General features: G+C 43.3%; 1 protein-coding gene across 1 annotated transcript in view; it reads right to left on the minus strand.

Annotated features, from left to right (window-relative positions):
• The window catches only part of plxna3 (plexin A3), a 177621-nt gene that overhangs the window by 16142 nt on the left and 144378 nt on the right, over window positions 1-17101 (minus strand). The window contains exons 15-30 of the mRNA XM_049582441.1: window positions 15950-16140; window positions 15707-15855; window positions 15476-15596; window positions 15215-15351; window positions 14918-15088; window positions 14678-14771; window positions 14000-14119; window positions 12089-12208; window positions 11215-11358; window positions 7864-8098; window positions 7563-7705; window positions 5405-5560; window positions 4655-4755; window positions 4388-4454; window positions 3497-3643; window positions 661-820 (exon numbers count right to left, since the gene is read on the minus strand). Coding sequence (XP_049438398.1) covers window positions 661-820; window positions 3497-3643; window positions 4388-4454; window positions 4655-4755; window positions 5405-5560; window positions 7563-7705; window positions 7864-8098; window positions 11215-11358; window positions 12089-12208; window positions 14000-14119; window positions 14678-14771; window positions 14918-15088; window positions 15215-15351; window positions 15476-15596; window positions 15707-15855; window positions 15950-16140 — 2256 coding nt within the window. The remainder of the gene's footprint in view (window positions 1-660; window positions 821-3496; window positions 3644-4387; window positions 4455-4654; window positions 4756-5404; window positions 5561-7562; window positions 7706-7863; window positions 8099-11214; window positions 11359-12088; window positions 12209-13999; window positions 14120-14677; window positions 14772-14917; window positions 15089-15214; window positions 15352-15475; window positions 15597-15706; window positions 15856-15949; window positions 16141-17101) is intronic.

Below are 17101 nucleotides of genomic sequence, written 5' to 3' on the forward strand. Positions count from 1 at the left end.
TTATATTTTCTTCTTTAATGTTGTCTTACACCCTTAAACTCTGTGACTCTGTGACCCATAGTCGGGGTCAAGATCCCCAGGTTGGGAACCACTGCACTAAAGCACCAACTGTGGATTAATCCCCCGCTGAAAATAGTCCCCGACAAAATCACTGTTTCCTCCTGTTTGATAAAAACTACAGAGAACAGCTGTTTGAGGAAATCACTGATCGCACTAAAGATCTTCAGTAGGAACCAGTGGGCTCAGAGCCGGAGTCAGGCCGGTGAGAAAACTGGTTTAATAGTGAACCAAACACTGAACTGGACCATCATACTGGATTTTACCAGGTGTCCCACTGACTCAGCAGCTGAACATAAACCCTGTGTCCACCAGTCAGTTCAGTTCATAGTTTCTGTTCCCACACTGAAAGTTGTACACGTTGGATTTAATGACAGCGTCAGCAAAGGTTGGTGATGCAGGCTTTGCTTTAATTTGCCAGAAAGTGTCATCATGACAAACGCTGCTTCAGCTGGTTTGAACACACACACACACCGGACCAAACCGGCATACACCATAAATCACCACAGCTCTGCCAGGAGCTGAGAGACAGACAGGACAACAGACAGTGATGACAGACGGACGGAAGTGCTGTTGGTGTGTGTCTGTGATGTGAACAGTTACCGAGGTCCATGTCGTCGGCCTGAGGTCTCTGTGAGAACGGGATCCCTTTATAAACGGCGTCCAGCAGTTTGTCTTTGACCTGAGTCACCGTGTCGCAGTTCAACACCTTCACCGGCACCTCCGTCCCCGCCTCGCCCTCCGGAGGGATACACATCAGAGTCTGAGAGACAGACGGACAGAGAGACAGACAGTTTAGGATTGAGTCATCTGTCTAAACTTCATTACACTGTGTGTGTGTGTGTGTGTGTGTGTGTGTGTGTTTGCCACATTGTTGTCACAGTGAGGGAAACATCATTATCGACCGGATGTTGAATTGGATACCACACACACACACACACACACACACACACACAAAGGAAAAACACATCTCCTGCACACACACTGGAACACAAACATTAATTTGCATACAAACACACACAGCCAGACGTTCGTTATCAATAACCAATAATAACGACCACATTCATCAGCAGAAGCATCCAAATGAAGAGCGTCTCATGTTGTTTCCATGGAGACGTCCACCTGATGAATAATAAACAGATCGGTGTTTCATCACGGCGCGACGGCCGCCGTGTCACATTTAACGATATGATGTCATCGTTAACGACATTAAAGACAGTAGAATGATGATAAGCAGAGTCTGATCGATGACATCATGTAAACTGTTGTTTATTATTATTTGTTTGTTTCGTCTGATAAACAGTTAAACATCATCTGCCTCCGCTGTGTGTTCACGTCCTCAAGAACCTCAGTCATCTGTTAAGCTGTGGTCGTCATGCTCAACTGCGATTGGCTCAGCTGTGAGAGCAGCGATGTGATTGGCTCAGAGTGTATTGATGAATCACCCTCAACACTTTGAGATGTTGCACACACACAAACCAACACCTCCACAGACTGCCCACCAACAACTGAAAAAACATCAAATAATAATTTCCTCATAATGTTTTATCTCCTGAACTGATGTTTCAGCAGCACGTATATAAACACAGGAAGTAGCTCGGCTCGGCAGCGTCACTGTGTTGCAGTATACGAGGTGTTTATAAATGCTGACAGTGTGATTTCTGATACCATCAAAAACACAGACGCTCCTCTTCCTGTTAAACGCATACGGAGATGCTGTATTGAGAATGAATTGAATGCAGTGAACATCAGGCGCCACCAGAGGGCAGTCTCTGCTGATGACAGCTGAGCTGGTGGCGTGGTCACATATACACTGTCATATACGGTATTCCTAATCCCTGTAAACATGGGAGGTGGCGACGAGACAAGATTTTGGTAACAGAAGCGTTCGCATTTCTCATCTGAGTAGTGTCGACCAATCGTGTTTGAACAGCAGGTAAAACGTTTGGAGACGTGGAAACACACTGGCTGAAATGCAATCTCAGACTCCACTGGCACGTGTCTGATGATGATTTTGTTTTATTAATGTTTTTTGTTTACATTCCTTTAACATTTTTTTCAAACATTATAATGCTATTCTTTTCTGAATTTTTAATCTTTTTTTTTTTTTGGACATTTTATTAACACTTTTTTTTTTAAATCTTAACATTTTTTTCTGACATCTTATACTTTTTCCCGCCACATGAGTAATATCTTTTCGGACACTTTAATACTGTTATTTTGGAATTTTTGTCAACATTTTTCAGGCATTTTTTTAAAACATTTTTACCGATATTTTAATAATAATTTTGGACATTTTATTAACATTTTATGGTCACCTTATTAATATTTTCCTGACATTTTATTGACTTTTCCCCCCGAAATTTAATAATATTTTTTGGACATTTTATTGATATTTTTTTCTGAATTTTTATCAACATTTTTTTGGGACATTTTATTAATTTTTGGGGGGGGAATTTTTATTATTATTACTACTATTACTACTACTACTATACTATTTTATTGATATGTTTTTTTCTGACATCTTATACTTTTGCCCGTCACATGAGTAATATCTTTTCGGACATTTTAATACTGTTATTTCAGAATTTTTATCAACATTTTTTCAGCCGTTTTTTAACATTTTTACCGATAGTTTAATAATATTTTCAGACATTTTCTTAACATTTTATGGTTATCTTATTAATATTTTCCTGACATCTTATTGATATTTTTTTCTGAAAATTTTATCGTCATGTTTTCAGGGATTTGTTAATATTTTAGTTTTTTTCTTTGTTTTATTTTACCTGCATTTATAAGCAGATGTCTGTTTATAGAGATTTGCCAAAAATAATTGGAGCATGTAAGAGATAGTTTTGTGTCAGACGTCCACTGGCGACACTGTATGAGCCCGAGACTCTGGCCCTCCCCTCAGAGGCTCATCTCTGTCGGCCCAATACTGGATGGGTTCCAAAACTGCTGCATCTCAGTGAAAGTTCAGGAGGGTGTGAGGACAGAACAAAACACATATCGGCCAAGCCTAGAAATAATATTCACTTTGTTTATGTTAAATAACCTCTGACTTCACGATCAGCACTCTGAATACAGACGTGCACATGTATGTGCTGTAGATAACTGCCTACTTGATTCTGACTGTGTGTGTTCACCTCTCTGAAAACAAGCCCAAATGTGTGGTGTGAACACAGCTACAGTGAATCCAGCTGCAGGTCACAGCTGGAGCACAGAGTCATGACGTCATGATGTCACTGCTCGTCTTCGTTTTTCAAATCAGTGTCACTGACGTCACCACGTTCACACAGCTCACATATGAACTGTGTCATGTTTTATCACTGATAGAAACCACAGACAAAACTACTACAAAAAGATTTAAGTTGTAATAAAAATGTGTGTGTGTGAGAGTGTGTGTGTGTGTGTGTGTGTGTGTGTGTGTGTGTGTTACCAGCTGCTTGTAGTCGATCTGCTGTCTGATGAGCTTGTCTTCACTCAGAGAGTAGCGCGCCTCTCCGGTGATGGCGTCGATCGGTCCTTTCTCCATCTGCTGCTTTATGGCACAGTAGAGCATGAAGAGAGGCTCGCCGGCACACTCCTGACAGACAGACAGAGAGAGAGACAGACAGAGGGACAGACAGACAAACAGCGTCAGGTCTGAATTCCTTCATTACCACAGTTTAATCCTGAAAACTCATCAGCGCAGGATTTAACCAATCCCCTTCACTTCCTATGAATAAATCATCTGCAGCTCTGATCTGATTGGTCACGGTGAGACTGAAGAGGAAGAGCTTAACGAGGTCAATCAGGGAGACGAGGGAAAAAAAGGACGACATGAAGCAGAGATTTTAATACTAACTAGATGCTGGACACAAGATGGCGCCTCTTCATCCCAACAGAGTTCCTCACCTGCCGCACACAACAAAAAATATTTTCTAACTTCCTGGTTCACTTCCGCGGTATGTGACCAACTGAATATGTGCAGTACTGTTTCTCCCGCTGGCTCCGCCCACAAGTTCCAGCTCAGCTCACAGACTTTATATTGTGACGACATCACAGATTTTGAAATCGCTTTTTTTGGCTCGGGGAAAGTTTCACAAATATAAAACGACCATGGATCACAAATTCAGAATACAAAGAGTCATAACTGAGCTTGTTTACAGCCGGCGGCGTCAACACTTCAAACGGCTCTTTTTTAACCGTGGTCTGTGGGAAAATTATTTTTGGGCTGCAGGGGAATTGTTTCGCTGCAGTACCACCAGTGGCCACTGGGAAACATTTGCTGCAAGGCTGAGAGACGTCCGTGGTCCTGAAGTGAACAAAAGAGGAGATGAGAGTTTACCTTGAGGAATCGATGCAGCAGGAAGGTGAACCAGTTCGTCAGCATCTTCTCAGCTACTGACTCCGTCCTAACAAAACACACACAGAGGTCAAAGGTCACGTCTGATGCTCTGGTTCATCGATGATCCAGAATATTCTCCTCTCAAAGGTGATATAAATAAATCAGGAAATACATTTTAGATTCTAACAGATAACACAAACGCCTGTAGTGTCACAGTTAGTCTGGGCTCAAAGGTTAAAGGTCAAAGGTTGAGCATGGCGTACTGACCTCCTCAGCAGTAGTTTGGGATGGTTTCTGTTCTCCAGGTTTTTCTCGATCAGGTCGGCCAGCAGCTGTTTTAACACGACTGTAGCGTATTCCATACGACCCTGAGAGACAAACAATAAGATCAGTAACTGTTTATCTGTTGTTTACAACAACGGACTGATAATAACGCCTACAGAACATCTGTTAACCAGTTATTAACCAGTTAAACAGTTTTAAACACATACACATTATCCATATACACCTTACAGTTATCAACACCTACAACATCTATTTAACAACAATTAGCCTGTAACTAAAACCAACGCAACAACTAATAAACACTATTACCCAGTTATTAGCAGTTATTAACACATGCAAAACAACTATTAACCAATTATTGATAGTTATTACCACCAACAAAACATCTATTACCCAGTTATTAGCAGTTATGAACACATGCAAAGTAAGTTAATAACTATTATTATTGTTATTCACTAACAAAACATCTATTAACTGGTTATTAACACTTAAAACATCTATTTAACAATTGATACCAACAACACATCTATTAAAAAACACAACACGGATTAAAGAATCAGTTGTTTACGTCTGTGAATTTTTGTTAACCTTCTTTTAATAAGTATTTTGCAGGTACAAGCAGCTGTTCGCAGCCACAGGCCGTCTCATCAGTCAGTATTAATAATGATACACATCTTCATCAGCGTTCTAACCTTCATTAATCAGACTCACAGATCGTTAGGAGGAACGTACCTGCAGAGCCGCCATCAGCAGCGAGGCCACGTTGCCTCGGTCTCTCATGGAGAACGACCTCTGAGCCTCCAGAGTGTGAATGAAGGTCAACAGGAACATCTTGTTGTTGAGTAACTGACTGAAGAGACGCAGAGCTTTCTCCACGTTAGCTGGAGACTGAAACACAGACACACACACAGCCAACAGTCACTGTCTGATAATAACTGAGAGATCTCACTGGACCCGTCCTGACGGCGAGCGTCTGACTGCTGCAGCACGTTAATATAACATCAACAATGTTTTATTCAAACTCACCGTCACCAAACTAAACAGACTCCATGAGGCTGCTGAATTTACACCAGATACTCTGTCAGCTCTCGTGAAACATGGAGCCTCAAAGTGACAAACAGGTTCAGTTCATTTTTAATTCAAGGATTCAACAGAGACAAACAGGAGGGCCCACCTGGCATCAGCATGGAGCTGCCTGTATTGAAAAGAAGGTTTGACATTTTATAATCTGAGTAATAACGACGCTCTGCAGATGAGCATCGTCACAACACTACAATCAACCAAAGGTCAAGAATTGGTTGCCAAGTTCTCCAGATGGGTTTTGATATATATACAGTATATATAGGGGGCACCTTATTACCTCCACCAAGGAGGTTATGTTTTCACCGGCGTTTGTCTGTTTGTCTGCAAAATAACTTGAAAAGTTCTGAACGGATTTTGATGAAAGTTTCAGGAAAGGTTGATAATGGGACAAGGAACAGATGGTAAATTTTTGGTGGTGATCGGGTGAAGAGAAGTGGCTAAAATAATAAAATGGCGGGAAATCCGAGCTGCTTGGCGGAGGTCTGCGCTCTCCGAGTGCTCTAGTGCTTCTTACTTTGGCTACAAGGAGGGGCATACAAATTTAATTGGCTGTACTTTGTGTTTTACCACAGATTTTAAAGAGAACATTTCTTCACGTTCTTTAAAAATCACCAAAATTTCATCATTTACCAGCCAGAAACTGTAAAAACAGAAATTATGGCTCGATTTTAGAATTCCTGAGACACATCATGTGCGATGTCTGCATGACAAGACTCCAGGATTTCATCTTCAACTTTTAACTTTCAAACATCAAAGGGTAAGTTTGAAAAAATCTAATAACTCATTTATGGAGGAGGGAGGGCCATGGGTTTTCCTCCAGTCACTCAGGGAGAATTAGGATAAATATCTAGAGCTTCAGGGAGGGTCAGAAAACAAACAAACAAACAAACAAAAAGCCCCTGAGCAGATACAAATGCTTCCTCATTTGACTCAAAAATCACACTCCTTCTCAGATTTAAAACTTGGTCAGATTTGAACACACAGACATGAAACACGTTATTTAAATGTGAATAAACGTCCATATATCCACGTACAATGCCTGCTGGACTCGCTTGATAATCTTCATATAAGTGATCCAGTGACAGTTGTCTGTATATCTGTGGGCACACTGCAAACAGGAACTGCTGATAAATAATCCACATTATCTGGAATGAAGACTATTTGGCCAAATGTTGACAAATAAAGGCCAAAGATAACCAGAACTAACTATAATTATTAAATATGTTTAGACATTACTGACAGATACAGTGTGGATCTCTGGCACCATCCCCCTGTACACGTTGTTAAACTGCCACGCCCTAATTTTCAAAGACAGCTCAATAAATCTGAATCCAGGACAAAGATTAAAATATGCAGAAAGAAACAAGACGTCCTTTTGAAATAATTATAAAGATTGACTCTGGATTAAGAAGACAGAAACCCTCTGGAGCTCCCGTCGTCCCTCTGAGAACAGACACGGAGATAAAGAAACTTTTCTGCCATTTCTCATCAAATTCATGGAAATCCTTCCGCCCAGAGACCGATCTGCTTCCACACCTAGTTATTAGGAACTGAGAAAATATAATTCATGGCTGTGGCTGCAGAGAACAGAGGCTCGGCGGCTCAGAGCTTCCTGCTGGGTTCGCTTAATTAAAGCTGCATGGAGGCCCAGACGCTGCGGAGACTGTGGAGGGTTGTTCTCTACACAGACAGTTTTAAAGCAGCTCAGACTATTTCTGTAATATTTCCCCGTGTTTGTTCTGTGGATACAAGTAATGAAGTCATATTTGTGTGTGTGTGTGTGTGTGTGTGTGTTGTTGGTACATACGTCGAGCTCTTTGAGGACCGGGTGTTCTTCTATTCCAGGAAACATGACTCTCATGGTGTAGGTCCGATACTCCAGGAAGGGAATCTTCACTCCGTCCATGTCGTTGGTCAGTTCCTGGATGTCTGTCTGCAGCTCTGCGAAGGCTGCAGGGAGGAAGACAATGGTTTGTTACTGCACGTTACACTTTGAGTCGTTTCTTCCTGCTGTTTGTGATAAAATCGTAGAAACACTCGAACACTGGCTGAAAGTCTTCGTACAGGACGACCTGGACTTCACACCCGCCTCACACCACACAACGTACCCTCCTTGCACTCCAGCGCCACCCGGCTCTCCAGGTTGTCCATCTGCAGCTGGAGGCGTTTCAGCGTCCGGTCGGCGTCACGAGTCTTCCTCTTGTAGGCGATCAGCACGGCAATGATGGCGATGAGCAGCACGCCTCCGCCCGCTCCGATGCCGATGATGGCGGGCAGCGTTAGGGCGCTGTCGGAGTAGATATGGAGCGTGCCCGGGGAGTACTCCAGACCTCCAACGAGGATCTACAGACAGAGACAACAGTGTTACGTTAAATCACGGCTGCAATGGAATAAATATCAAAACACTTCTTGTACAGTTTAATTTCATTCTGGATTTTTCTGACACTTTATTTTCCTCAGATATTTCAGATGTTGATCTCAACATGTTTTCATCTTCAGGTGATCCTGACTTGATTCTTGACGGTAGAAACAGAAAATCAGTGGTTTGAGTTCAAACTAAAATGTGAATTGTTTCCTCTTTGTGTGTGAGGAGATATAAACTGTATTGTTCTGATTTCAGTTATTGTTATTCTTATTATTCTGAGTGGGCGTCGCCAATAATATAGTTTCACTGACAACTGAGAGTCGATACTAAGAGGAGATGTCACGTTGACTCCTGTGGTGTCGACTGACTGAAGACAGTCAGACTGTTGATCCTGCGGACTGTGTGTTTCTAATGATATGGTAACGTATGAGGTGTCGATGCCACGTTCACTTCGTCAAGCAGCCAAGTGGGAAAACTGTAAGCATCAGCCTCAGCTGTGATTCAAAGTCTGTGGTCTCTGACAGCTTCAGTTGTTCACAGCTGACGGACAGAGCAACAGATGTGATGACATAACAAAACGGCACCCTTGTTCAGGTCAGGTGTTCCTCTGAACCAGCTCCTGGTTTCTGCCATGTGGTTCATGAGACCCTTGTTTTCAGACCTGTAGGTGGTTTGCCTCCTACCAGCTGGACCAGGAGGATCCTGATCAGATGTTGAACCACCTCAACATGAAGGAGCAGCGGCTCTACTCCGAGCTCCCTCCAGATGTCTGACTCCTCCCCCTATCTCTAAGGCTGAGCCCAGACACCCTACAGAGGAAACTCATTTCAGACGCTTGTATCTGTGACCTCATTCTTTCAGTCACTACCCAGAGCTCATGACCATAGGTGAGGGTTGGGACGGAGATGGACCAGGACATCGAAAGCTTCGGCCTTCTGCTCAGCTCCCTCTGAACCATGACGGACCGGCGCAGCGCCCGCATCTCTGCAGACGCCACACCAAACCTTTAATCCATCTCACACTCCGTTCTACCCTCACTGTGAACAAGAACCTGAGATACTTGAACTCTTTCTCTTGGGGCAGTAACTCTCTCCCAACCCAGGGGGCGCAATCCACCTTTGCTGAGGAGAGGGAGCCTGCTGTCGGCCTGCGACCCGGCCCCACATGAGCAGATGAAAATGGATTGTTGGTTTGCTACTGCCTGGATCTGTGGATGAGTTGATTTCACATATAAACTAGAATAATCGCCCCGTGGTTTTATGACTCCGCCAGGTTTGACCTTGACTCATTCTCCGGCAAACATCCCAGAATCCCAGAGCTGGCTGCAGGAGCTGATCACTGATCACGCCCTGTAAAGAAGCTCCAGAGAAAGTCGCCAAGAAGGATCCTGATCACATGACGCCCCAAACTTCATTTTACCCTCCATGTTTGGTCTCATTATCAACACACACACACACACACACACACACACACACACACACACACACACACAGTGATATGTGTATTAATTATCTGCTGTATGAATGTTTGATGAAAGCGTTTCCTCTTACAGGTGATAAACATCGATTATAAAAACAGACGAAGGCTCGTACCAACAATCTGATGAATAAATGATGAAGATGATGATGAACTCTCATCAGCTCGTATCATCTTCATCACTTATTCATCAGAGAGGAAGAACAAACATGACGTCCTGGATCGATCACCAATCAATCGTCTTAATAATGAATCAATAGTTTGTCTGTTTGTTCGCTTCACTTTGAACGTGTGTGTGTGTGTGTGTGTGTGAGACCCTCTGATCTGTGACATCAGACCAATTACCCATGATTCCCTGCAGCTAGACTTAATGACCTTCACCTTTATAAACACCTCCTCTTTTTTCATCCTCTTCTTCCTCTTCTCTGCTTCCCCATCTCCCATTCCCACTTCCTCCTCTTCCTCATTTCTTCCTCTCCCCCCTTTACTGTCCTCTCTTTCAGTTTAATCTTTCCTCCTCTCCTCTCTTTGTCTCCCTCTTCCACATTCTGTTCTTCTTCTCTACCTCCTCTCACCTCATTTCTCTCCTCCTCTCCTTTTTTCTTTCCTCCTCACTAACCTCTCCTTTTACACTTCCACTTGCCCCCTCCCTCCTTCTTCCCATCCTCCCTCCTCTCTTTCCTCCTCTCCTCTTCTCTTCCTTTATTCTTCAGATTTGTAGACAGCATATCTCTGACTGAAGCAGTGTGGCCTTGTTTGTATTTCACTGATGAACTGACCAACATTCACGCTCAACATCTTTCTGACACGTTAGTGATTAAACACGTGATTGATTCGGCACAGAGGTGTAGATATTGGGGCGGAGGGAGGATGCATGGGACACGTCCCCCTCAACATTTACAACATGTGCATTTGTCCCCCTCTCAATAAAAACCTGAAAGTAGCAGAGGACTTTTATTCAGGATGCAGGAAACGACGTGTTTGAAGCTCAAAGTTTTCTGGTGGAGGACCGCCAACACCCCCCGATGGATACAGCGTTGGAGGTGGCGCCCTGTTAATTCCTATCAAAGTTGCTCAGTGGCACATGAAGCAAAAGAAAGCTTAATTTCCATGGTATAAAACTGGGATGATCGACGCTGCGTCAGCATCGTTGGACTCACAGAGCAGGCGCACTGGAGACTTCCACCAACCGAGCGGCTAACTTCCTGTTTCACTAACTTGAATGGGGATAAAATGACGTAATGTTGCAGCTCTTCTGGACTTTCCAAATGTTATCAGACTTGACGGATCAAATCCTGACGGTAAAGCGAGTCACTGCGAGGGTTGTGATGCTCAAAAAATTCATTCATTGATTCATAGACATCTGTTTCTCAAAGTCAGCCTATGGGAAACATCTTTTTGGTCCCATGACATCACATAACGGACCTGGAAGTTGTAAAAACCCGGCGCACTTCCTGTGGGCCTGGCGTCCCCTCTGGTGTTGAAACAAAACTTCCGCTCTTCTTTATGTTGCCATTTAAAATCCATGAAACTACAGCGTGATGGAAACTTACTCACTTCAAACTTCAGCTCAGGTCAGAAACAAAACAGAGGGCGGGGCTGAAGTCCCGTCACTTACCATGACTCGCTGTTCTCCAGTGAGATCTGGCGAATCACAGAGCAGCTGGTTCTCTGACACGGTCAGCAGGCAGGGAGACTCTCCGATCAGCACGGTGTAGTTCAGACGGTTGTTACCGGGAGCCGGAGGGATCAAGTTTTTACCCTGAAACCACAACAAATAAACAAGTAAACAAAGGCAACAACACCACAGTGTAGAAACACTCTGCCACAGGAAAACACCTGCAAAGGTTTACTCCAGTGATAGTACAGTGAGTCCTTTGGTGTGTCTCAAATCACATACTTCCGTTAGCACACTTCATGTAGTATACTGTGTGCACTATGTACTCACTGGCATAGTGCGCAAATTTCGACAGGGTAGTGTTGTCTCAAAATAAACACGGCCGTTGTGCACTCACCGGAAATGACGACCGCAAATTAGCTAGTTAGCAAACTAGTATTAGCATTCGCGTTATCGTTCGCGGTACCAAATCATTACAGACTGCTGAATGAACCCAACAAACACACTGCTGGCTTATACCTGACAACAGTATAGTGGTGCTTAGTGCAAAAACACATGTATTTGTACAATGCAGCGACGTTCACGGTCGCACAGTCCTCGGTTGCTATTTCCAGTTTGAAAAGTGGTCCCTCCCCTTCAGCTGTGTAGCCAAGATGGCGACCATTGAGGACGAGAAGTGTCCATAGTTCCACACTCACCTTCTTGACTGTTTTGAGTGCACCATCCAGGAACTCATAGCGCACTGCATTTTCCATACTTCTCAGTGTGAACGCACTCATGCACTCACAATATTAAGTGTAAGTACAGAAGTACGCGATTTGAGACACAGCATTATTCTTATTCTGAACTTCCTGTGTGTGTTGATTTTTCTCACCTTGAGGATGATGGGTGACCCCGGTTTGACCTCCAGGATCCCAGAGTTCCCCAGGGGGTCAAAGGTCGGGTTGGGGTAGTGAGTGAAGGGGGTGGAGTTCAGGACGAGCAGAGAGGAGACCTGACGGGACCACAACAAAGATACGACATCAGGGACTGAATACTACAAATATTTATTATACGTCAGTGTCAGATCAAACTCCTGGAGCTCCGTCCACACAGATGAAGCTTCAGGTCTGATACTGAACAAACGTCTCTATAAACTGCTCCCTGTTGTTCACCTGTGTGTGTTGATGATCCTCGGTGCTCACCTGCGCCTCGCTCGCGTATATCTTGTGTATATTTCAGATCTTTGTAGTGAAACAGCTGTGCAGCAGTTTCTCTCTGAAGTTTAGTCTCATCTGATGTTGTGCTGAGATTGTTCTGTCATTACCTTGTTTATTAATTATTGCTCTCTTTTGGTTTAAATGTGTTGTTTGTAATTAATGCTAATAATCCTTAATGATCCTTATTGTCTGATTCACTGTATGTCATTTGTAAAGCTCTCTGAATCCCCACTCGGCTCTACTTAACCTAATTAACCAACACCTGCACGTCTTTACGAGGAAACACAAAGAACCAACGCTGACACCAGGAGAACACGCAATCTCTGAACCATCGCCCAGAACCATCGTGCTGTGAGGCGACAGCGTTAACCACTGGACCACCGTGACGCTCAGCACGGAATCTACTTCCTCTGAAACGAATACTGTCACTGCCACTCTTAAAGCTCCTTTATCCTCCCTTTATGTGTTAAAACAGGTACGTCTGCTTCAAACGCTGTCGACGTCACAGCCCTCATGCTTCCATGTGTCCATTATGATGTCATAGAGGCAGCCAATAGAAGGCACTGGAGGGCGGAGTCAAAAGTTTCACACAACAACAAACAAGGCGACAGTGAAGAAGGTCGTTATATAGAAGATGCTGTCGAAGGTGCGGGCGATACCTGAGCATGGCTCTCGCCCTCTCCACAACGCTCTGGTCGAACAGAGGAGCACCTTCAGCCAGAGACTGATTGCTCCTAAATGCACCACTGAGCGCCACAGGAAGTCATTCTTACCTGTGGCCATTAAACTGTACAACTCCTCCCTCTGATGATCGGACTCATTTGGCTATTTATAAAACAAAACAAACAATATAACTACTCATTCTCATTTCATTTATAACGCTACAACCATTTCATTGTATATTGTATATATTTCAGATTGTCTACTTTAATATTTTATTATTTATTTTTATTTTATTGTCTACTTTAATATTTTATTATTTATTTTTATTTTATTGTCTACTTTAATATTTTATTTTATTTTATTTTAATGTCTACTTTAATATTTTATTTTATTTTATTTTATTTTATTTTAATGTCTACTTTAATATTTTATTTTATTTGTTTCATTGTCTATTTTAATATTTTATTTATATCTTCATCTTTATGTCTTGTTTCCATTCATGCTGTATTTCTATTTCTACTTTGCACGGAGCATTAGAACAAAAACAATTTCCCCCCGGGGATTAATAAAATATTCTGAATCTGAATCTGAATATTGTACCTTCACACAGAGGCAGTGGTCTGTGAGGTCATTAAACACATCCTGACATCACTATATCAGTGACTGTCGTGTTTCACCACTTTTGAATTGTCTTCATCGTCTCCTACGGTCGTGTCTCGCTTGAACTACGCTGCCCTGCCTCCACATCTCTGGTGGTTCTGCTCTGTTTCGTCCGTATCCGAAAACTTTCAGAAAACTTTCACAAATATGGATGAAATGAACGCAGAGTACGGACAGGAAGCTCCATCTGTGTTTGTATGAATCTAACACTGAGTATAAATGAGCCCTCACTCCTCGTGTGTGTGCATGTGTGTGTGTGTTACCTGGTCAAAGATGAAGCCGAACTCGTCAGGGCGCAGCGCCCCCTCTGGCGGGTTGGATTTACCATAAACCAAACCAGGAGCCAAACAGGTCATGGTGCTGTCGTTGACCACAGTGCAGAACTACAGACACAGACAGACGTCAGGTTTAGAGACTTTAAACCTTTTCTCTTCAAAATAAAATAAAATCTTCAGACCTTCAAAACAAATAAAACAAACAAAAAATCTGAACAGGAAGAAGAGTCGGCGTCACGTTCTGATTCTGAGCCGTGTACTGTTGGTCATGATGAAACACTTAACACATAAAATCAGCTCATTGTCTGTGGTTTAAAACTCATCAGTCACTTTGTTGAGTTCAGGTTGCTGGTGGCAGTGGGGATGGAGGACTTCTTTAATGCTCATAAAACCTGTTGGTTATCTTTAATGCAGATGTCTGCATGTGCTCTTTACTTGTTAATATTTCACCTGATGAAGATGTTTCATTGAATCATTTAAGAGGCCGGAGGAAGGTTAAACTGTCCAGTAATTCAGAAAAAAAACTGTGTTTGTGAAAAAATGTGTTTTAATTCTCATCCTTCCTGTTTACCCTCTCATGACCCTCAGATTCATCTGGTGACCCTCTGAAGGGGTCCTGACCTCATGTTGAGAACCCTCTGGTGTTCAGTGTCTGGTTGTTCTTACGTTGTTGGTCTCCACTCCTCCGTACTTCGCTCTGACTTTGGGTTCCTGGATGGTCTGCAGGTTGGTTCCTGTCACCGTTATCACTGTACTGCCACTGCGCACGCACACACGCACACACACGCACACACACACACACACACACACACACACACACACACAGTCAGGTTACAGATCAATACTCTGATGTATTGATCATGTGATTCTGTGATGATGATGATGGTGATGATGATGAGTGTTTACTTGAGGATGGTCCAGTTGGGCTCAATGCTGGTGATGGTCGGGTCCTCAGTGTAGATGTATTTGGTGTCCGAACTCGTCACCTCGGCCTTGTCAATCATCAGACGGATGGGGGCGGGGCCAGAGCCCGACTGGGAGGCGGGAGTTATGCAGATTATCTCCCGATTGGTCCGTCTGAGAGTGATGAAGAAGGAGGAGATCAGTGATTAATTCATTATACGATATATTAATATTATTATTGATCCATTATTAACATTGATTGATTGATCGATTGATTCGAGTCTATGGATCCAAACTGACTTGACAAACAGACACTCCTCCTTGTCGATGTAAACGATGACGGTGCTGCCGGCGTCCAGGTGACGACCCGTCACCGTCAGTCTGGTTCCCCCAGAAACAGGTCCCTTCTCTGGACGCACGCGACTGAAACTGGGGCTCTGAAGGAAGAAGAGGAGGAGTTAACTGAATCCACGTCACATATTCAGTTCCTATCTTCATCTTCCTGCTGCCTACAGACTCAATGATGATGATGACGATGATGATGATGAAGTTGTGTCTCACCACGAAGGAGTATGTCTGCGTGGAGAGCGTTCGGTACTCGGCGCTGCAGACGCCGATGCAGAGCTCGACCGGACCTCCTGGAGAGTGAGGGAGGAGAGCTTCGGCCATGTCGCACACGATCCTGCAGACACACACACACACACACACACACACACACACACAGAGACAGACTCAGCACACGCCTCTGAAACATCACATGATCATACCAACACGCCAACACCTGTCACTGACCTCTCAGCGCTGATGTACTGCGACGGGACGGGGTTACAGCGGACTCCCGCCACCTGAACGTGAGCGATCTCCTTCACCTGCAGACCCAGGTTCTCCCCCTCGATGGTCACCCGTGTTCCCCCCTCCCGAGGTCCAGTCAGAGGGTCGATCTGTGGGGGAGGAGCAGCGACCCATCACTTATCAGTTACTAACGACTGATCACATTGATAGGACCGCCTCTTTGTTGCGGGTTCAATTCCCTACCCTGGTGATGCGCGGGTGGCTGCAGCGCAGGTTGTGTCGACCGTGGTGCATCCAGTTCTGCTCGGCTGAGGGACAGTGCTGCCGCAGGAGGCACTTCCTGGTTTCAGTGCACCACCCACACTCGAAGGCTGACGGAGCTTTGAGACACTGGCCGCAGCTGGAGCGCTGAGCCTCGCACTTATACAGCAGCGCTGACACACAGATACAAGATTCAGCTTCAGTACTACACACAGACCAGTCACAGCAGCAAAACTACAGCTCAGGAAGAACCGAAATGTTCCCTTAGAAATTACCGACATACGCTTCGAACAGAATTAAAGGTTTATAAACACATCTGCACTTTTAAAACCAACTTTAAATGTAATATTTATTAATGTTTAGGGACTGTTCTTCATTTATCAGAGGAGAGGGGTGACTTCATTCTTTTTATTTATCCTCCCTGAAGTTTCAATTATTTTCCCTTGACCCTCCCTCCACCATGAATAAGTTATTTTAATGTCTGAAAGTTAAAAGTTAAAAAAGATACGTAGAACAAACTATTATTATTACTATTACTATTATAAGATCAGATCTGTTTGTGTGTGTTTTATCTGATGGAAGTGTTTGTCACACATGATGTGTTCAAGGACCATCAGAAATGTAAAAATCCGACAATAATTTTTGTTTTTACAGTTTATGGCTTATGAATGGTGTCATTTTGGCATTTTTTAAAGAAAACATGCCAACATTTATCGCCAAAAATTATTGCAAAAATTTGGAAAATTGCCCAAATTTGAAGGGCATGTTTTTGTTCAAAAATCAGCAGTAAAATAAATAAATAAATACAAAAATCAACCACTGAAATCACCAATATATGGAATCAACAAAATGTATCACCAAAATTTGGAAGGCCTGTTATCTCTAAAAATGTGCAGTAAAATAAATACAGAATACAATTTGTTGCCCCCTCTCCTGAACTAAATGAAAAAACATAAGTCCCTCCCCAGTTCTTAAAAAACTATCTGACATGCCTCCTCCTTTTTAACCCCCCCCCTCCGCCCACCATAAATAACAAACAGTCCCTTATACTGTTTTAATTTTGTTGTCTCCATCATGTCATACTGTTCTTCTTCTGCTGTGTCATTTCCTGTCACTGTGTTTTACTTCCTTATT

Source organism: Epinephelus fuscoguttatus, linkage group LG7 (genome assembly GCF_011397635.1).
Source record: "Epinephelus fuscoguttatus linkage group LG7, E.fuscoguttatus.final_Chr_v1".
NCBI classification, from domain to species: domain Eukaryota; kingdom Metazoa; phylum Chordata; class Actinopteri; order Perciformes; family Serranidae; genus Epinephelus; species Epinephelus fuscoguttatus.